General features: G+C 38.3%; 1 protein-coding gene across 6 annotated transcripts in view; it reads left to right on the forward strand.

The window, feature by feature from the left end:
* Nucleotides 1-23,280, forward strand: part of CDK6 (cyclin dependent kinase 6) — a 139,425-nt gene that overhangs the window by 57,473 nt on the left and 58,672 nt on the right. For all 6 annotated transcript variants that reach the window (XR_005601625.1, XM_039550162.1, XM_039550161.1 and 3 more), the window contains exon 4: nt 252-419. Coding sequence is in view for 5 of the 6 variants with exons in the window: in XM_039550162.1 (XP_039406096.1) it covers nt 252-419 (168 nt within the window). In the remaining variant the exon portion in view is untranslated. The remainder of the gene's footprint in view (nt 1-251; nt 420-23,280) is intronic.

Genomic DNA, 23,280 nt, shown 5'->3' on the forward strand with positions numbered 1-23,280 from the left:
CTTTATACTACTGTTAGTCAACCTCAGATAAATCAACGAGAAACCATACCTTAACTTGATAAGGACATTGGTTCAATTCCATTTGTTCTAGCAGCATCCTGTCTATTTTATATTAATAGTTGGTTTTATCTCCTGTGCACATATTTAAGTGAAATTTATTAAATTAGTTTTGCAGATTATGGCCAGGGGTTTACTTGTTTGCCTGCCACCTTGTCTTGATAACTGCATATTGATTTCTTCTTTATATATAGGATATGATGCTTCAGCTGTTTCGGGGACTGGATTTTCTGCATTCGCATCGTGTGGTGCATCGGGATCTGAAACCCCAAAATATCCTCGTAACCAGCAACGGGCAGATAAAGCTAGCTGACTTTGGCCTTGCACGAATCTACAGTTTTCAGATGGCTCTTACCTCAGTGGTAAGTTTCCGCAGGTTTTTATTTTCCTTTTAACATAGCAATGTGAACCATGTTTACAATTGAAGTTGTGTCTCTGAAAATAACTGCTTTCCAGCCAGGACTGAAGTTGTTGTGATTACTGTTGAACAAGTAATTAGTTACTTGCGGTACAAGTAGTCAGTTACTGACTGCTGGCTCTAAATTAAATAATGACTGATTACAGCGGGATAAATATGTGCCAGTTTTCTGAAACTCTCATCAGTCAAGCTTCTGTAGTGATACTGACTTCCTTTGTACGTTTAGTCAGACAGCTACAGTTAAAGTTTCTGAGGTGTCCATTTTAAGATAAAGCTCTTGCTCAATCCCAGGTATTTTTCCTGAAAAACCCCCACAGATAATTGTGAAAATGCCACACCATCATGCTCTGATTTTCCACCTCTGTGAATATGGATTCAGTGCTTCCTTCCATATGTTACTGAATGATTCCAAATAGGGTTGTGCTGGAGGAAGCTCAAGAGGACCTGGCAGCCAAAATCACAGCTGTTTCCCAAGCCAGCTGTTAAAGAGTACCCCGTATGACCAGGCCTCCTGCCACTGTTGCCCCTCTCCCAGCTCTCCTGGTTGTCTTTGGCTCAGACATGAGCTCACTTGCAGAAGATTTAGCCGTGTCCTCCATTAATGCTGGAGAAACCCTGCCAGCTCCTCACTTTTTGACCCCATTTCCACGCTTGCTGGCCCTGCCCCCAGAATCAGCTGCTGTAGCTTGGCACAGCATCTCTGGAGCATATTGAGGAGCTGCCATGCTGTGTACATGTTGGGTATCTCTGGGGTTTGTTGCCTGCTCATGATTTTTTTGTTTCCTTTTTCTGTTCTGAGTATCAGAACTGCTATGACAGTAACTCTTACGATAAAGACAGAAAAAGGAGAACTGCTGAAAAAGGAAACTGAAAGAATTCACTTTGCATTTTACGCCATATTGTAGAAATTAGCCTGGCTCATGTTGAAAAAAGCAGTTCATTCTTATTATTAGTTTGTGCAAAGGTCTTCCCATTGTTTTGTGATGTAACTATGAACATCCGGCTTCAGAGTGAATGAAGGCAGGAAGCAACAACAGAAAATTACATCATCTTGGTAAACACGGGGAAGTTTCCTTGTCACATAAAACATACGTAAACCAGTGTGTTAGGACTAGTCTTTTTCGTTGTCTGTAGGATGTAGTCTAATCCAAAGCTGAAAGAATGTGGCTGTTGAGATCAGGAAAGATTGGTCATGTAACTCAAAACAGACCAAAAGGAGAGATGGGTTCTTCTGAGTTGCTCTTATTTTGTTTCCCAATTATCAGTCAGTAGCAGCTTCAATGAGTGTTTCTATTGATGCATAAAATTATTTAAGCTAAAACTGCAGAATGTTACAAGGTTTCCAGCAGGACATTTCTGTTAAGTTCTGCATGAAATGAGGAAAAAATATATACAGAACTGAGCAGGAGTTTTTCCATGATCAGGTAGCCTTCTTAGGAAGGAAGTTCAAAAGACGCAGAAATCTACCACAGCAAAAGACCTGCTTGTAAGAGAACATTGCCAGGATTGCTTTGTAAAGCATGTACATTTGCTCAAGTATCTGATACTTGCATGCTAGAAATCATGTGTTAAAACCCATCAGCTGGTACTCTTGGTGCTGCTGCGAACAAGAGTTGTTCAGGCTGAGGGATTATCCACATGCAAGTTTTTACTGTGTTCGGATAAGCATCCAAGTGTCATTGCAGCTAAGGCAGAGTATTAAAATAGTTAAATTATTCTGTGATCAAGGATAAATCAAGTATATGGGCACAGACGTAAGTAATGGCTTTCACACCTAGAACTTAGTGTGTCATTGTTTTCTTATTTAAAAAAAAAGCATAACCATGACCATGGGCTTTTTAAGTTAAAAATTAATAGTTTAAAAGTTAAATTAAAAGTTAATAAATGTTTTAAAACATTTAGTGTTTGACATCTTTAAAATAAACTTTTGTCTGGATACGTAGAAAACTGTAGGGGTGTGTTGCTTGGAATGTGATAAATGTGGTATGGTTTTAAATGTCAATCTTCACTGATTGCTGGTTAGAAACTTTTACTAAATGTGTTTTAGCTATCCATTTTCCTTTTCTGATCATAACTTCTACCTTTGGCTAGCTGCTTAGGTGTGCAAATGCTTCTTTTTTTTACCTCCATTGAAACTTAGTACAGGAAACACAGCTAAACAAAATAACGCCAAACCCCCAAACTTCTGGTTTTTAAACATAAAGACATTCTTGACTTTACCATTCCAAAAATAGTCTAAATTGCAGTTGTTCACCAGGCAGTGAGTAAACCTTCATGGACTTCAGCAAGACTAGCTTGTTTTGAAGTGTTTGCAGTAAAAAAGTGTTGAATTATAAAAGACATGTATATATCTATACATACATCAATTAATAAAACTCATAGCTTGCAAAGGTTTGCTTTGGATAGTGATAGTGCAGAGACCCCAGTGATAAAAGACTATCACTGTGATCAATACAAAGGCTCTGCAGTGTTTCCTTCAGAGGAGAAGCTTACTGCAAGATAAACTACAAGAATCATCTTTTGAAGTATCAGACCATTCCTAAGATGCATCCTCATTCGTTGCTCACAAAGAAACTCTTCAGTTGGGACAAAAACAGCTTGCCATGAAAGTAGCCCAGTAAAAACTTACCCAACCCAAGTGCTCTGGGTGCTGCAAATGGTAACTTCAAAGTAGTCTCTCTTTAACAGCCAGTTATTTACACAATGCTGAAGAATCTTTCTGGCAGACCGGTAGTCCAGGCATATTGCTGTCATTTAAAGAAATCTCTTGACATTTCTGTCAGTGAATGAATAAAAGATTCAAACTAGTGTTACACGGGCTCAGGGGGGCAGGGTGGAGATCACTGCTCCCAGCTGTGTTCAGACTGAGACCTGATACGGGTCTGAAATAACAGCACTAGAAAGAATGAGGTTGGGCAGGGATGTCTCAGATGCTGGGTAATAGGGCATGCTTTTGGTTTTGTGCAAAGTGAGACTCTTTCTCAAGTGTTGGTCTTGGCCCTTGGGGAAATTTTGAATAGGCTTTGTGATAACAGAGAAGCTCCATAGGACAGAGGAGGTAGATTGATGTGACTGTAATTTTAGAGTTGGATAGCAAAAGCTAATGAACTGTCACGTTTTTCCTGGTGTAGAAGAATGGGCACTCAGTTCTAACTTTCTCTGAGCAAAGGAGGAATTTGGTGTCTGGAAAATCTGAAGTTGTATTATCAAAATGGAATAATCAATTTATCTATTTCTGTTAACTTTTGACTGCATTAAAGAAAGGAAATGAAGCTGAATCTTGGCATACAAGAATGTTAAGTGAGATAAGGGTATGCAGTTGTGATCAGAGCATCTAGGTGTAGCCAAGGCTGTCCAGGTCTTAAAAACTCGCCCGCATCAGGGTCTTGAGTGAAACTGGCAAAATGTTAGTGTTTGTAAAACACTTACAATACTTTCTTTGAAAACGTATGCTTTACCTTAGATGTCAGCACTACTGAGGGGTTTTTTCCCCGTGAAATGCCAACAAAATTGGTTTATGTCATCTTTTTTAAGAAAAACCCACTTGTTTTCAGATTTATCCAACACAGAAGGGAAAATACATCACTTTCTCTGCTGATGCTCTAAAAAAAAAAAAAAAAAAGAGAGGGCACAAAATATTCCGCAGTTACTTTCAGTAAATAATTTTAGATTATGCTAGCATTTTATTTAAGTATTCTTCGGGATAAAAACTTTCCATCCATTTCTGGCAGTCACTTCAGTGCAAATGGTTTACATGTCACATCATGCAAGAACTTGGATTTCATTTTGTTGGTATAGTAGCAAGGGAGCATAAAATAATTTTCACTAACGGGGCTTACTTTGTAAAAACAAATATGTAAGTTAGTTACAGCAGCAAAAACAACACCAAAAATGACAGAAAAACTCTCTTCCAAAGAGGAATGAGTACTTCTCTATACTTCTCTTCCCACTGTTGCATTGTAATTTTCCAGTAAATGCCCCCCATTAGTAAATAGTTAAAATATAGACTCTTGTCTGAGCCAGTATGACTGATGAGATCCCATGCAAAGATTTTTTTTTTTGCTTTGCCTTGTTTTTTATCTTTTTTTTTCCTCTTTTTTTATGGCCACCTCTTCTGAGTCTCTTGCAGTGCAGCTTTAACCTGAGATACATTGAGGAACCCTAAGGGGACCTGACTGAGCAATCTATTTAAAGTTACCATCAGACATCAGAGGATACCTATGAAATTAAGCAACCACCTCCCACCGGTTAAACTAAGTGTTAAAGAGTGTCCTAATGAAATCAGTAGAAATCAGTACAGTGACACTTGATTTTATCTCATGCATGATTTAATAAGATCATAGCTCTTCCCTCCTCTGACAGGTGGAAGTGGCACTGTTTTGGTATGCACTTCACTGTTGTGAGGAAGCACATCACCTGAGATCTGGGCCCTCATCTCCAGTTCTTTCATTATGGTGCATTTGTCTAGTCTACCCAAATGTCCCTGAAAAGGAAAACGAGTCACAGACAGGCACCCAGTGGATCAAAATATGTGGGTTTGAGCTTGCCAGTGCTGTTGCTGCTGAGAGTTTGTGGCTATGTAGAAGTGCAGTAAGATCAAATTTGTTGTCTTCCCTCCTAATACACAGATCTGCATAAAAAGTCCATGTGTCTGGCTTTGTGAAAAAATTAGTGAATTTTTCTGATGTTTTAACATCGGGAGGGATCTTTATTGTGTCCTCCCAACACCCTCTAGGAAGGTTATTTCCATCACATAAAATGAGTCATTTATCTCTGGAGTCATCTTAAGAACAAAAATCATTATCAGCACATTGACGGTAAGGTCTGCAGATGACTAAAAACATTTTAAGATATATTTATGATGACTTGACTCAGATCAGATGTTTACTAAGAAGATGCAGATTTATATGAAAATAACAATGACAGAAGAGATTATTCAGTGTCACAATATTAATCAAAGGGCAGTATGGAAATACACATCAACAGAATTAGGAAATTAGAAGTTTCTTATTCATCTACATTATAATAATGTAAGATAATTTTCAAAGCCAACTTTATTTTTGTTGCCCATCATAAAAATCTTTACATTTTTAAGGCTTGTCTGGAAGAGTCATACCAGCTGCTCTCATAGAGACAGAGGGTTTATGACAAGGTTGTTATTTCTAGAGACATGTTCTAGAAATAATCTACAGGTGCTGTTTCACAGTCAGCATAAGCAGATGTAACATTTCTACTGCTGGTGAAAGAATGGCCCTGCTTTTGACTGCGCACTTCCATCACTTCCCTTTCTTTGGCATTAGTGGTTGCTCCCTTGCAGTCTGACTGAAAATGAACCCTGTAGTTAAAATTTTCAGGTGGCTTAGTAGATGCAAATCACTGCATGGCCACATGACTGAAAGCACTGACACACAGGGGAGGGTGAGCAGAAAAATGGGGTCATCCACTCCCTAGACACCACTGTCTTAGATTTGTTGGAGGCAGTTGTGAAACCACATCTGAGTGTTCAGCTGAGGCCTTGAATAACTAAAGTAACTCAAAGGCAGAAATGTTTTTCAAGACCTCACAGCTCATTTGATATATGCTGTTCTGAAGATGAACCAGTCAGCTGGTTCATTTAAGGCTGTTACTGTATCTGACTGTAACAAAGCTTCTAAGGGCATCTGTATCAGTGTTTGAAATATTTCTTACCCCACGGTGCCAAGACCTGTGTTCAGCACTCTGTGCTGTTTTCTCTGCAGCTGATGCCAGGACTCACCCTTGAGACCTGTCAGGAATGCAGAGAATGCAGCCCTCTGCTCTGATTCAGACCCAGGTTTTTCATGAACCATAAAAAGCCTATCTTTTAATCTTTCAAAGAAAGTAAATTATTTCACAGTAAACAAGCAAATCTGCTTCACATGAGAACATTTTCTGTGCCAGAAAACTCCTTCCCAGAGCTGCAAACATTAGAATATATGATATGTGAGGACAGACTTTGTCTAGACTGAGCTGAGCATCTTTTGCAGCCCTGCAGCTGCACCAGTGCAACCCTGCAGAGTAAATTTACCTCGTGCTGGTGGAAAAAAGGAAAAGAGGTGCGACTTTGAGCACAGTTCATATCAGAACAAAGGAAGTTTCTGCTGGTTGACTATGTGCTCTATCAAAGGATAATGTTCAAGAGAGGATGCTTAGGAGGGAGAGAAGAAACATTTTTCAGCAATCAGAAAGGTAGCAATTTCCAATGCTGGAGCTTGTATTTAGACCATTGCCTATAAAAATTGCTGAAGTACCCATCTTCCATAAACTAATCTGCTTACTTTTTGAGCCATTTCTACTTTGGGCTATAGTTAACTTCAGCACTGTGAGAAAAGCTTTTTATTTTGTTTTAAATCTGACATCTGATAATATTACTTAGGTTCCTCATAATTCTGCTTTTGTGAGGCATTGCCTTTTCACCTCAGGGTGAAATTGGTGTCTTTTTGCAACAGCACAGTTCTGTTGGTGGAAGAAAAATGTGCTCAGTGGAAATAGGCCTTCACATGTTGATGTGAAGATAAAATGGCATCCTCTCCTCTCCTCTCCTCTCCTCTCCTCTCCTCTCCTCTCCTCTCCTCTCCTCTCCTCTCCTCTCCTCTCCTCTCCTCTCCTCTCCTCTCCTCTCCTCTCCTCTCCTCTCCTCTCCTCTCCTCTCCTCCCTCCCCTCCCCTCCCCTCCCCTCCCCTCCTCTCCCCTTCTTTCTCTCCTTTCTTCTCCTTTCTCTTTCACTTAATAAGATACAGTAGATGTTAGTCATGGTACAGTACAGCATTAGAGTTTCCAAAGAAATACCTGGTGAACAGACTGTAGGATGTAGAACTGACTTTGTAAGGAACAGGCTGCACTTAATCTGCTAAAAAATTGGGGTAGAGGTTTTAAAAGGGAGAAAGGAGGGGAGAAAATTACTACTGCGTGTTTTCTCTATATTATAAAAGAGCATCCTGCTTTTGTGTGACCATACTTCTGTCTCCTGTTTGCAGATGTAAAAGTATGTGGTGCATTTCCCCTGCCCAGTGATTTACATCTTCTTTCACTATTTTTCTGTTGATTTAAGTGGGTCTGTTTTTACATCTACTCCCAGAGATAATTGAGTGGGTTGGATTGTAAAAACAATTTGATTGTTTGACAAGGTCTCTCCCTGTGTATTTGCAAAACTGTTCCCACATAATTTCAGACCATCCTGAAACACTAAAATACAGCCTCAGGTTATGCTCTTATCAGAGCACATTGAATAAGCAGGCATGGGCTTGTTAGGTACTTGAATGTGAGACATCCACAGAACGAGGAGCAGACCAAATAGCACACTCTCCTTGGAGCTCCTGCTACTCCAGAGTGAAGGCAGGTGTCTGTACAGTGCTGACAGAAATGCTCCTAGGGCTTAATGTGTAATAAAAATGAGTAGTTGACACTTTTTTGCAGTGGCAGGGAAGTAACTGTAAATGTTCTCTTCACACTGGCCAAAGTCCTGCTGTAGAAGGCATTTCTAATTGAGAATTCCCTTGTACAGATACAGCCCAGGAAATTCCTCTTAGCCTAACAATATTTAGTACTTGTTCAGCATTGCTGGTGTGGAATTCTTGAGCTGAAAAGGAGAAGAGCTGGGAAATCATCCAGTCCAGTGAAACAAGTAAGATTGTTCTCTGTTGCATTTCTAATGCTTTGCCCATAACTTTAATGTGCCAAGAAATAGGGTTTCCGCCACTTCCCATGAGACCCTGTTCCAAAACCTCTATATAATCATTTTCAGAAAGTTTCCTTGATGTCCAGCCTTCAGTGTCCCATTCTTAATTTAACTCCATTATATTCTTTGTTATTATATGCTAAATGGTGACCAATGCCTTGTAGTTGCATTAAAGAGGTGAGTTACCTCTAGCTGTAATACATTCATCCTTGCAAAATATGGTAAGATAAATCATTTGATAAATAGTGGAAGTATATTAGCCTTAGATTTCCAGATTTCAGTAGATTATAGGGCACCAAAGAATTCAACTAGATTTCTCTAGGTTTCCCAGTTTCAGCATTTCAGTGGATAAATCCAGAGGAAGATAGCTTACACTAAAAGAATTACTGAGGTACAAGATTAATTCCTCAGTTTTGGGATCTTACAACTAGCTTGGTAGCAAGCTGCAGAGATCACGTAAGGGCTATGAGTTATCATTTAGATGCATGAAAAGAGCATAGGAAAGTATAGACTGTTACATGTAGGATAATTTAATAGAAATCATGAAATACTGATGCCACAACACAAATTAGTTGATCAGACCGTATCTAGAATGCTGTAAGTTGCTCAGTTTCTCTCGGATTGAGAGATGTTTTTGGACAGGAACAGTCACAGGGAAGCACAGATTTCTGTGTAACAATCAGAGAACAAGGGACAGTCTTTTCTGTGAGGCAAGAAGAATCTGAATTACTTTAAGAAAATGAATTGTAACAGTACATACAATTGATACTTAAAAATATCATCAAGGACCCAAATGGGGAGAACCCATTAAAAAACCAGTGATGGCATGAGAACTAGTTAGTTTAAACTAACTTACATAACTTTAAATAACTTAAATAACTTCTGTCAGGAAGTTAGAAAACAAGTAGTGAGATTCTGAAGCACCTTACTGAAGCAAAATTCATTTTCCAATGGAAGAAATCATGGAACTTTATTAAGGTGAGACAGAGCAGATAATGGAGGTGGTCTTCAAAACCAAAGAGGGCTACAGTTTAAATAAGGGCCATGGAAGAACAAAAAATTAAAATGAGATGTAAAAGAAAGACCCTTCACTAAAGAAGCAAAAATACAACCTGAAAGTTTCACAAGTAGAGATGAAAGATGATCTGAAAGCAAGAATTAAGTCCTTGTTGGGACAGCAAGTTGAAAAAGTCCACATGGAGTGGAAAGTCTGGTTGCAATGTTCCCCATCTGGAAATGGGATGAACCTGGCAAGTCACATCAGTGAATGACAACCATCCTGACTGCTGAAAACCTGGTCAGACCTTCCATGAAACAGGGGATGCCAGAAAAGCTTGGATTAAATTGGAAGTAGCTAACAAAAATAACCTTCAAAAAGGACTTGAGCAGAAAAATCAGCACATCCAAGTAAGCAGGAACATAGACTACTGTGCAAGTGAAGTAAACACCTGGACATAAAAATTAACCCATCAGGAGACTGTTTATAATTTTTTTACCTTTTGTACATTCTTTAGACTTACATTTTCCCAGCTCAAGTAATAGAAATGCCTACTGAAAATCCCCGGGAAGTTTATTTCAGCATCGTACGCTATATATGTCGTGAGGAAAAGGAGCAGAAAGGAGACTTCTGGTAACCTTTCTAGGTAGCCCAGCTCTGACAGCACTTTAGAATTTATACTTGGCCTCAGCTGGTCAGGTCTGCTATGAGGCCACAATATATATGTCAAGGACAGCCATCAACCCAAGCAGGCTTGGACACTGAAAGCTCCAGAGAGGAAGAAGAGAGAGATACCCAAGGACACTTGCATTCTTACAACACACAGATACCACAGAGGCTGGCAGTGATGGGGTTTTGTAATCAAGGTAAAGCAAAGAAGCCAGAAGCACTCTGGGGATCTGTAAAATTAGCCATGGAAATGGAAATAATTCAGTTTAATATAAGTGTTATCAAAGATGACTGCGGAATGCTTTTCAAAAGTACAAAACCAGCCAGGGCATATTAGTGTATATCAAAAACTCCCAATACAGTTCAGTAAATTGCGCCTGACTGAAAGTCAGACCTTTGAGGTACAAGCAAGGGATTGAGTTTTTGTTTAGGTCTGTCAGAAGAGTAGCAGGAGTTAAAACTGGTCTAATAAAATGTATAACTGGTTCTGTGAAATATGCAAAATGGTCATAGATTAGTTACTGAATGAGACATGCTAAAAAAATTAAGCAGGAGATTTGAAAATAAAACTTACAATTGTTCTAAAATGCACAAAGTTGCCTACTGCAAAAGTCTGTATTCATCTGTGAATCAGAACAGCTAAAGGAGCAGATCAATTAACCTTTGCATTGGATTTTGCTATTTGTGTAATGAATGCAAGGCAAACTTGTTCTACAGATACAGTCCATGAAAATACCCTTTGAACTTGTGATCAGCATGGAACAGCTGATTTGTGGGTAATTCGTTTGCAGTCAGCAAGTTGTTCTGCTCTCCAGGGCAACTATCATAATGACATCGGCATCTTGTAGTAGCTTTCCAGTAAAGAAGAAAAAAATTATTTAAAAAATTGCATGACTGCATACTATTTGAAGACTCAGTACATTTTTGCTTTTGAAGTTCAGAGTGATTTGAAACAGGATCAGAGTTTTCATCATTTACTGGGCCCGCGTGACAAAGAACAGATGATAAAAAGAAAAAACAAACTAGTGTTAAGAAACATGAGCAATTAATCTACTAAGTACAGAAACAGGAGAAAACTGATGCAAAAAGAAGGAGGGAAAACAACCACCTGCAAGTTCATGCTGATTCAGTTCTAAGGTCACGTTGTGGATTTAAATGAGGAATAATGAGAGTAGGGACTTTCTGCTTAGGAAGCAAGAGATATTTTTTTGATTTAACAATGATATAGGTTGTACCATGTGGGCCCCATGCAAGATTGTAACCATGGAAACCTGCCATGTAAACAGCTAGTTCATTGTTCACCATCAGGAAAGAAGAAATAAGTTTAGAAGAAATATGTTGAAAAAGAGCTGTGCTTTCAGATAGTTCTTGGGTTTTACCCTGAGTTGTGATTCAGAAATGAGTGCACCATATTTTTTATGGCTATTATCATCCAAAATTAATACCTTTATCTTAAAAGCGTTATTTATTACAGTGAATAAATAGTACCCTTAATGCTGTAATACTTGCTTTTCACCTTAACTGTTATAAGTATATAGTGTCAAGCAAGTCCAACGGATGAGTAAAGAAGTACACTATCAAAAAAACTTAGGAGGCAATTCAGAGCAAGAATTCTTTGGCTGGGACAGGAGCAGTTGAGTAGCTAGTGGAAAAGACAATCCCACAGTATTTCTTTCTGCTGTACTGCACAGGTTCTTCTGCTATACTTAGGGTGAATGACCTGCGTTTGGAAGAAACATTTTTAACAGTGTTATTCCTAGCACAGAGGATCTGAAAAAGCATATATTCTGTTCTGCGGAACAGGAGGAAGAAGAAGCCTAGTGGATGGTAAAATGCTTCCAAAAGGGGCGTTTTACCTTGCACACACAATCTGTGAATGGGGGAGTTTCCACTGAAGACAAGAAACTTGCAGCTCTACAGAACTGCCAGCTCCACAGGCACTCACCTGTACAGGACATTAGAGAACATTTATTTATGCATTTCAACACTGCAAAACGATCTGAGCCGAAAAGCTGCATAAGTTAGCAAGAGCCAGACTGTTTAATTTTCAGTATTGCAGATAGTTCTTAAGAGTTCTTCTCTCTTCACGTATCACTTTTCAAAACACTTTCAGAACTGTTTTTGTCATACTGGGTACAAATCCTAGAGCTTACAGTTCCATGACAGTATTGACACAGAAATGCCACAAGTTTGGATGATGATCGTATCTTACGCCACTCAGCAAAATCCAGACATTTAGAGTTGCATAAATCTCTACAGTATCTTCCCTGTCATTTGTATGAGAGAAAGTTTGAGGATAGGACAGATTGAGCACCTTGGTGAAGTTCTAATTTCAAGTGCAACATTAAATGGAACCATGAAAAATATATTGGCAAAAAAAATACAGCTTCAAAATATTTTTATGTTGTTTTTCATGTAATTTATGGAAGGATGGATGTTTGTGTCTAATTCCTCGAGGCAGCTGGAATGATTCTCTGCTCAATGAGAACCTTCCAGATAAGAGCATTATGATATGTGAGATGAAAAGTTTTTTGCCATGTGGAATTGAAAATTGTCTTTGGATAACATAGTGGTGATAGCAGATGGTATTACTCTGGAAGTTAAAGATGAGATGCAGAACCTACAAGGAGTGTGGAGAAACATCAGGTGATAACTACAGGTGTCAGATAGAGGAAGATTCAGCTGTGCTTGTTAAACTGTTCCACAGTTTTGGACTAGGAAATCCCTTCTTAACCTAGAGGAAGAATTTTATTCAGTGGAGGGCGCAGAGAAAATGGAAAACAAGTGCAGGATATGTATGCCATGGTTGGACAGCCCTGAAGTAGCTTCTCAAAAAACAGATCCAACTTGCTACTGTATCACTGAGAGCCACAGTGAAGCACATGGCTACTGATGTGTTTGGACCTCAGAGCGGAGAAGCCCATCAGGCAATGCTAGATGGTAGCGATAGGCAATTTTTGGAGATGGCTGAAGGTACACAAAGCAAGGAACCAAGAGGCCTGACAGTATCAGACATTGTAATGAGTTAATTCTTCACTATTTGTGGAACCCCAGGTGAGTTGCACACAAGCATAAGGGAAAACTTAATGTCAGGAATCTGCAGTTTTGAAGCTTTTCGCACAAAACAGGAGTTCAGCTGTGCACCTTCGTAGACCAGCACAAAAGGGACTGGAATCAGCACCTAACATTCATTCTGATAGCATATAGAAATCATTGAACCTATAGTGTGCCTCAGCATTCCTTCTGTCTAGGTATGAGCTAATAATCTACGTTTACATCATGTACACTGCATGGATCTGCAGGGACCATGATTCCCCTTACAGGAATCAGATGATGAGCTTTCCCCTTTCTGAGGAAAAATTGGTGATAATGTCTTGTAAGGTAAAAGTGCTCAATGGCTTATAACATGCAAAAGTTTTTAAAAATGGGGAGTTGATAGTGTCCCAGAGGGCTGGGAGAAATTAGGGGGTAAGAATTGATACTGAAGAAACTCAGAGTGTACTACTGCCCAACATTGACCTGATTAAATGGAGTGGTGAATAGGAAGTCAAGGGATAGATCCCATAGCAAACTCTGCCAGTTGTCCATCCAGTCCCCATTGAGCACCTATCAGATACATGCACACTGCCAAAAGAAAGTTGAAAAAACTGTTGCAGTCATATATTCCCAGTTAGGATAAAACTATGAAGGTGTGTCCCACACATTATTATGTTATTGTTAAAACCAAAAGCCATTTCTTTGACATAGCTGAGAAATATTTGAAAGGAAATGGAGAAAGGAAGAAAAACTGTAAGGTGACTTGGAAGGCCGTATGAATATCTCCTGACACAGAAATACTGTAAGTGGGGTTTATCTGACAATATGTGGATATCTAACTCTTAAGTTACTTCACTGAGTAAGTTCCCTAGTAGTAATGAAAAATAGTCTCCTAATCAGTGTAATCATTAGAATGAGTTAGTTTATAGTTTAAGCAAGACAGTTAACATAGATCAGACTCCAAAAGTATGTACTTCCTTCCACTGGTTATCAAAGGTTCAGATGTGAGCATCTACATGGTACTCAGGTCTGAAGTCAGCTGAGAAGAATCCAGCCCAAGTCAATCCTGATACTATTACCGTTTGGGCTTTTGGTACATCATAAAGAGCATCATTTTCAAGAATTTTCAAGGATTCCATCAAGATACGAGCAGAGCTGAAACAGCTTTCCCTGAAGTCTAATTGAAGCAGAAAAGCAGTGTTATGTTTTGGATAAATTTATAAAAGCAATTAAGCACTTTTGTGCAATATATAGCTGAAGTAATATGAACTATTACCCAAAATACATGACAAATGCAGGACCAGTTAGGAATCTAAGCTATGTGGGTGAGCAGGTTTGACTGAAATCTGAATGGAATTGCAAAAGAGCCAGTGATGGTTGAGAAGCTGTCTTTTAGAGTGAGAGGAGCAATGGGAAGCAGCGCACAAACTCAGACACAAAAGTCACCGATATCAACAGGAACATATACAGCAAAATGCTGAGAAAGCCGAGAGCTTCTGGGTGGAGTACTTGGAATAAATCCTAGAGGAGAACTATATCCTTCTGTTGGATTTTTTTCAGGAAAACAGGACTTTCTACACCTTTTTTATGAAATAAAACAAATGCATGGCTTCCATCATCATATCACATCATCTTGCCCCTCCTCACCTATCCTGTAAAAATTAGTGAGTTCCCTATTTTGATTAAATATTCAGGCAAAAGATACTATAAATTAACACAGCCTGAGGATTTTGTGTCTTTGAAAAACGGGAAATTTTGTGTATGTACACATGGTTATATACATACGAGAAACATCTTGGGCATGAGAAAATGAAAGGTCTAAGTCTGTGAAAATCTTACTATCCCTTAAAGAAAGAAAGGTATGAGGTTCTGGCAAAGCTGTCAGGGTCTGGCAATGTATAATATCTTTGGGAGTACCGTAAGTCAGTTGAGGATTTCTAGAGCGGTATAAACGTCTTGTAATACCACTCATGGCAATTGTTTTCTGAGAATAATTACATAATAATTTTTAATCTACTTGGAAAATAACATTGAGGTAGATAGAAACTAAGGACCAGTTTGTTTTTGTACTTCTACTGACTGGCTTCATGAAACAGTCAAACTCACCATTTGATTCACTCTGGGGTAAAGCCTCGTCCTTCTTAAGTGACAGTTTTTAACATTTGACAATTTTAACTCTTTTACAGGGTAGTCTACAAAGTATGGAATACTACTATGTTTGGGGGATTTTTCACAAGATGTTAAGAACATTCATGGAAACACAGTTGTTTCTGTGGTTGTTTAAATGCTTTCTGTTGAACAACGTGACTGAATTCTTGAAGTGCAAGACAGGAGCATGGCATGGATTTCTTGTTAGAATGCATAGAGTCATGTTGAAGGTTTTAAAATTCCTGTGAAAAAACATACAGGAGAGATTTTGAATTTTTTTTGATAGGCTGGGGGGAGGAGGGGTGTGTATATCTAAGGTGCTCTGTTGGAATCAAGTTATAATCAAACACACTTTCCTGTACTGTATTTTTAAACACCTTCAGTGTGAATATTTGAGTTCATTTCTTAAGAAATTATATTCCTTAAGAATAATATCTACTTCTTATGTCCGTTTGAGGCAGAGCAGTGTTGACTATCTTGCAAATACATTATTGATCACTTCAAGGAGTGTGCTTCCACCACTGGTGCTGTAATTTCATTGACAGTACATCTCAGAAAAAAAGATGTAGCTGATGCTTTTTAACCCTGTTTTATTTGTATGCACATCTTTCCACGTGATTCTTCGAAGTTCTGCTTTGTATTGCATTTGCAAGGACAGAAGTTATCAAATCATTCTTAAAATGCAAAAGAAAATTACTGGAAAATTTGAAAATATTGATGTGAAGTTTAGTATACTGGGTTGATCTGGGTGCCATGTTACATTAAGAAAAAACACATCTCAAAACATGCTCACTATAACATCAAAAAAAGAGAGGATCACAGGTAGATACATATCTTCTTAATGTAATGGCGTTTTCCTTAGTTTTGTTTACATATTTATATTCTTGCTCCATAAAATGAAAACCAGCTTGGAAGCATAGCTTAAAAGTTGAAAATGCTTTACTGGTTTACATTTTCTTATGGCTACTGCAGTAGGTCATAATAGCCACATACTTCAGCTGATAGAAATCAGCAAGGCTTCAATGAACTAAGCCAATTTATAAGGCAAATAAGAAGGCCTGTTTTTACATCAACAGTGAATTTTGCATTTGGTCTATTTTTTTTATATTTAAGATTTTTACTTAAATGTCTTTTAGTTTCTGTTACTGTCTGATGCTGCTCAGACAGTATTGTTTTGAAATTAATAAAACTATTCAAGTTAATAAAGGCACAGCTGGCACTGTAGCCTGATAGATTTAAATTATCTGGGACACTGAAGACATCATGCACCTTATGTAATTTATTCATTAGAAGAAGGAAATATGGAGGGCCCTGTGCATGGTATCAGTTCTTGTGGGAAAATATGCTTCATTGACTTACTGGCACTGTTTTGGAATGTGGCATTTAAAAGTACCTTTTTACAGTGGGAAAGAATTTGGTCAAGAATAAACAGTCTGACCTTGTTAAATGGACCAAAGTCAGTGCATAACCTAGTTTTAGAAGACTAGTTTTCACCAGTCTGTGTAAAAAAAAAAATCAGTTTATGAAAAATGCAACTAGATTTTGTAGAGAAAAAATTACATTGATTGAACAGAGTGGGGGAAACCCCCCTGGTTTTCCAGTATGGACTTACTGGTTTGTGGGAAGTTGGCTTTGAATTTTAAACTTGGTTTGAACTGTAATTTCAGGGGACATTACAAGCACTTTACATTGTAAAGTGTCATACAATGTAGCCAAATGAATTCAAGTCATTTATGGGATAAGTGAATAATTTTCAACAGAAATCAAGGCCATTTGTATTACTATCAATATCTGAGAATTTAAAAACCTTGAGTTTGTAGGAAAACTGTGTTTATACTATGAACTAGGTCTTAAACACGAAGCTTGGTATTTACAGATGTAGTAATTTGACTGGCAAGGACCTTTTGATACAAATGAAGAAGAAAATTATGCCACTTTGGTTTTAGCTTTAAGTTTTGCTGATGGGAAACTGGCATGGTAAACTGGCACAATAATATTGAATCTCCATGCTCTAAAATCCTAGCTTCCATGCAGTCGATGGGAAACATCCTTTCGACTTCACTGTGGCCAGAATCTCATTCCAGGTTTTCATATTCTGTTTGAAAAATACAAACACATTCTGTGAACAAATATTCAAGCTGCTTTGGAAGAGTGGAGTATACAAAGAACAACAAGGACTTTGGGAAATGGTGTTGATATGAGTGCCACAGAATTTTCACTGGTACTTTGTAGAACACAACCCTCTTTTTCTTTTTGACATGACAGTGACAAGTTAACATAATTAAAACTCTCAATGGATCCTTGCCAGTGATCCATTTTTTAATGCAAGAGAGAATGAAAAATCTTATGATGGCTCAAGTATGTGAATTAACATTGAAAGACATTGTTGAATAATACTTCTGAGTGCATAATTTAAAACTGTAGTAGCCAGTTGAGAATTATTGCTGTGTGAAAATGAAAATGTATCCATAACTACAGTTACCAGCGAAAATACTGAAATAGTAACATTTCCATGCTGTGAAAGGAAGTTTGATGCGAGGAGTAATAGATGCAACTGTTGAAAAGCAGGTTACATAAAACAAATTAATTTAAGAAAAGAAATATATTTGCATCAGGTAAATTCAGATTAAAAAAATGATACTTTAGGTTTTGACAAGTTTGAATAAAGAACCTGTATTAAACCAGAAAAGAAGAAAGCCTGTCTCAATGTAAACACCGTTTTCAGTTTTTATAGTCAATGTAAATATCTTCTGAAGTTAGCGTGAGTTTCCTGAATTCTGTCTCACTCTACTTTGTGTTTACAACATCAGCTATATATTTACCCTGCAGAGATTTTTGAGGCCCTCGAGGGGGGTGGAGTTCCCACCCTGCTGTGAGGAGGCTCTGTGCATTTTGTGTGTATAGTCACATGTGACATCGCCCTGTGCACTGCGTCAGTATCGAACCATAGAGTTCTGAAAATGGAAGTCATACACAGGTGAATGTATGCACAGATTATCCTGTTCTGTAGTTTTGGACATTAACTCACAGAAAAGCAAGGACAAAAACTACAGCTGTTCTTAGAATTTACAAGGAGTGATAGATACTGTCATCCCCCAACTCTGATTTTTTTTTTACTTTATGTGTACATATTCTTGTTTCCCTTCTGTTCTCAGTGCTGTTTGTCATCCAGATCTGTCCAATAGCTCCAGCCCTCACCTTTTAAATGAAATTTGTTTCTTAAGAATGGATTGACCAGGAAAGGATTAAGGAGCTATTGTTTACCCGTGTCGACATCATTAGTGTGCAGCATAGTGTGCAAAGACCAGGTTGTCTGAGAGGGGAACTGCTATGCTTATGTAGAACTTACTTTTCCTGCAGCTGATACACTGCAAGTGTAATCTGACCCTCACACTATTAGCAAGTAAAATGCATAAATCCTTTCAAAACTCTTAGATTCATACTGAGCTGAGGAAGCTATTAGACTGACTAGGAATAAAAACGTTCATGATAAGTGAATGCTAGTTCTTCTTTATAGTGAGTACCTATATCACGTTGTGTACTGTGTTACCCTTCATGCTGGGTACTCGACTAGTAATTTTTTATTATTTTTCATGCCAAGGGATGGAAAAAGGTTTTTAATAAGAGGACTATTAATATCTTACCATATCATAGGCTGTCAAAAATGCACAAAATGCCTGAGGCTAAGTCGCATTAAAAATCAGAGAGTTTTTTATTTTCCTCTATGCCTTCAGTAGCTTCAGAAGCAGTGATAGTAAGCTACAGTACACAGATAACTAGAATTTAAAAAATGGAAGGTGTTTTATACTTTATCTTGAAGAACAGCTAAAGGTGAAGGGATGGAATCATATATTTTGTATTTCATATGCTTTGAAATAGACTCTCTGATCACTTGCTGCTTTCTGTGAAGTAACTCAAGATTTTGATACAGTTGATATTCAGGTCTTATTTTTCTTCTTCTGTGTTGCTAGTCAAATCATCACGACAGAGAATCTTTCACCTTGCCCCTTGAGAAGATGTCCACATCAGATTTTCTTTTGATGCTCTGATCTGCACTGGTGCAACCTCACTTGGAGTGCTGTGTGCAGTTTTGGACAGCATGATATAAAAAAGACATTAAGCTATTAAAGAGTGTCTGAAGGAGGGCCTCAAGGATGATGCAAAGTCTGGAAGTGAAGTTTTATGAGAAGTGGCTGAGGTCATTTGGTCTGTTCATCCTGCAGGAGGGGAGACTAAGGGGAGACCTCATTGTGGTCTTCAACATCCTCACAAGGGGAAACGGAGGAGCAGGTACAGGTATAGATCTCACTCTTGAGACCAGTGACAGAACTCAAGGAAATGGCATGAACCTGAGTCAGGAGAGATTTAGGTTGGATATCAGAAAAAGGCTTTTCTCCCTCAGGGTGGTTGAGCACTGGAACAGGATCCCCAGGGAGGTGGTCACAGCACCAAGCTTGACAGAGTACAAGCAGGGTTTGCACTATGCTCTCAGGCACATGGTGTGATTCTTGGGGCGTCCTGTGCAGGGGCAGGAGTTGCATTCAGTGATCCTGATGAGTCCCTTCCAACTGAGCGTATTCTATGCTTCTGTGATAAACATTAATAGCTCCACAGACAACAGCTGCAATTAAGCCCAGAAGTCTGAAAAAATAGCACAAGTATTGAATAGACAATCGTACCTGTTGGATCTAACATTTTCTTCTGAGGATTCCGTATGTGTCCCTTAAGCTCCAGACCCATTCAGAGGTGTGAACATAAATCTCTCAATAATTCCTGGTGAGGCACATGCTAAAATGGAGAAGCCCTTTAATCCTGATTGAGTGTTCATTTCAGGACTGAAATATCCTGCTCTGAACACTGCTTTGGGCATTTCCAAGAATTAGTGGGTCTGTATTAGCACCTTGTCCAGGTGAAAAGCTCATCAGAACTGTTCCTGCATGCTTCCACTACAGTTTTCAGGTGGAAGAGGTATGTTTTCAGTTTTATTGTTCTTACACTGTAAAAAAGGATTTCAGATTTGGTCAGTGGAATGGGAAGTTACAGCACCGTCCTGTCAGGCTGTGGTCATTTGGAGAGGCTATGGCTTTCTGTTCTGACATCAGGAAAGAACTCGTCTGCAGTTAAGCTTTTGCATCATAATCCCCTCAGCAGAGATGATTCCTTTGAGACTCCATCGACATGGAACAGAACATCATTGTGTTACACGCTGTACAAATTTGAATCAAGATCTGGTTTTCTGTTTGAATCAAGAGCTGTTTTCTTTGTTGAAGACATTTTACCATATTATGTATTTATGGCCAAGCATTAAATTTTTCCATTATGATAAATTCCTAGTTAACAGACTAATTTTTTCAATTAGTCAACATAATTATTTTAATCAAGGATTTTAACATTATCTCCTATTCGTCAGAGGAAAGAAGATTTCTTTATGGGAGTGTATTACTTTCCTTTGATATTTGTAAGCATTCATGTGTGTAGTTATGCATCTTGCTTTTCATTCTCGTGGTTTTATCCTCTGAGTAATGTCATTAAAATTCATGTAAATTTAATTACTCAGTTTTTACATTACTATTTAAGCTTATTTGCTCATTGGGGAAGAATCTGGAAATCCTGGGAGAAGCTTGACCTCTGTTACATCTTAAATGACTTGTCATAAGTATACTGCAATATTTTTATTTAACTGTAGAGTTCTGACTGTAGTACAGTCCATCCTACCTCTTTCTTTGAATTCAGCTTAGCAAAGTTCCTAACATCTTTCTTTCCCACAAAAATTGTTTATTTTATAGCACATCCATAGAAGTCTGTAGAGTACATTGAGGAAATTAGGATAAAAGAGAGCAAAAAGATATTGAGGAAGCATAAAAAGACCAGGACGGTCAATCCATTGACAGGAAAAATTAGGCCATACTAAGTACAATGACAAGGATTTTTTTTGTTGCATTATACTTGGTTGAGTTTTTTTAATTTCTTATTGCTTTAGGCCAAGGAGTGTTTGTGTTCACTTTTATTTCCAGTCGCTGCTTTGCCTTCTGGACAGAAGATGCTACTTTTTTATATGCAAGCAGTTTAATTTGACACATAACTGGAATTCTTTCATAGTGAATATCTGAAATATTATATCCTGAATATGCAATTAATATGAAAAATGTCATCTTTTTTGTTGTATTTCCTGCTAAAGGTACTTAACAGGCAGAATTGTTCCAACTCGATTAAGTGCTATTTTATTACTAGGTCAAAGACTTTCTACTTTTTAAGTCTTGCCCTCATGTAAAACATTCTGACTTGTTACACTATCTTTTTGCTTAAGTGACCACAACAGAAAATCTCTTGTGCTGCTTTCTATTCCTGTGATAGGTTGATGCCTGAACTAATCAAACCACTAACAAAAATGTTGATCACTTGCAGACCTAACATGGCAGTATACCTATTTAATAAAAGAAAAATGAGTGAAGTTCAGTAACAGTTCCTCAGTTGCCATAGAAACCATTGCAACTTATGCAGGATACTTGACTGTGTTTGGGCCCCCATCCTTTGATACGGCAAGTGGCTGTGAATCCTTAATGTCCTCATCACCTGTTGAAACTGCAGTCAAAATCAGGCAATAAGAACTTAAATGCTGTCCTGAAGACAGGCAGTTTCTACCTTAGCTTCATTTACTGGAATTATAACCTACTATAATTTGATTCCTCTCAATGGGCTGTAGCAACTAAAAGGTGAGCTACCCACATGGAATTTAGGGCCCCAGTTCAGTGTGCCGAAATTAACTCACATGGTGGAACCTTAAAGCATCAGATGTTTTCTCTTGCAATCAAATGCACTTTTTGAGTTGTAGGGAGCAAAATTTTGCATCATGTTAGCCAGTTCAACACTGGTCTTTTAACTTAAGAGAAAAAACACCACCATCTTCCAGGAGAGCAGAATTGACAAAGCACTGCCTATACACCTAACCCTGCACAGCCAAAATCCCAGCTGACACAGTATTTTGAGTCATATGCTGACCTTACTGTGAAAGGGAGCTTCAATTAGATGTCTATTGTGTTTTCAAATACAGAAGAATGGCTTTGTGTTCAATGGATTACCCCACTGATTAAGACAAGGAAGCAGATGCTGCAAGGGTGTATAGAGGAAAGAATTTAACTTCTCCCATTTTATTATAATTCAGAATCTATTCCATGTACCAGACCAATTAATACATAAATTAAAAGCCTGCCAGCATGCTCAGGCTGTGTGAATTTCGCAATAGACAGAGGTACTGGTACCTATGTGTAATGAAACCAGCACCTTCCACGTCCCAGAAAGCAGATAGAAAGGATGGGGGAGGGAGGAGAATCATGAAGGGAAGTCTTTTTATTTTCTTCTTTTCACGTGAAGGTTTATAATTAAAGGGGAAAGTAAATTAATTACATGAATATTAAAAGGTTACTCTTCTATTCTAACATTTGGTCACAAGTTGTCTAATGAAAAGGAATGCAGGCTGGAGGGCTGCCATGCCTTTGCTTCTTTCTGCAGAGGGCCACAGGCTGAAGCAGTGATTGTGCGTGACAGATTCTGGGAACAATGAGCCTGCGCACAGATCATCCAGATGGAGCATGCTTTTCTAAATTACACCAACAACAGGGTGGCCCACAGGCAAACAAAATAGTTAAACAATACATAATAAAGTTTTTATTTGGTATTTCCTGTGAGCCTCTGCCAGTTGCCAGGGAGTGTACTGTATTTTTCTTTTGCTGTATTAATTGTTGACCACAACTGGCAAAGACCCAAACTAGCAGGGACAGATAAGGGGGGGAAAATGGCATCTGGACACTAAAGCCTCAAGTGTACTGGGAAAAAAAAGCACAAAAAATTACAGCATATATCTGGAATTTTCCAACTAACGATGTGCGGATGTGGTAGCGCTAGGGAAAAAGAGCCAAACTGAGCCTGCTTTGTTCACTAAGAGAGGCCCCCCTGTAACATTCCTTTTAGCTGTGCATATTTTGGCTTCAGTTCTGCAGTTTTAACTATATACTGTGTATGGAGCAGTTCAGTTGTTGCTTCATGAATCTAATGATTTTGTTACAAGAAATGAACTACATCAATGCATATGCGTTCTTATTGTTGTGAGGTGTTTGAACAGAAGCTGGGTTTTGAATGTTAAATCATAGGTGATAAGTTTTCAAAGGGAAGTGGGAGAAAATTTCATTAAATACAACCCATCACAGCAACAGCTGCAAGAAGGAGACCCTCAGTAGCAGTGAATGCTGCCTTTTTAAACTC

The sequence above is a fragment of the Corvus cornix genome, chromosome 2 (assembly GCF_000738735.6).
Source record: "Corvus cornix cornix isolate S_Up_H32 chromosome 2, ASM73873v5, whole genome shotgun sequence".
Classification (NCBI taxonomy): domain Eukaryota; kingdom Metazoa; phylum Chordata; class Aves; order Passeriformes; family Corvidae; genus Corvus; species Corvus cornix.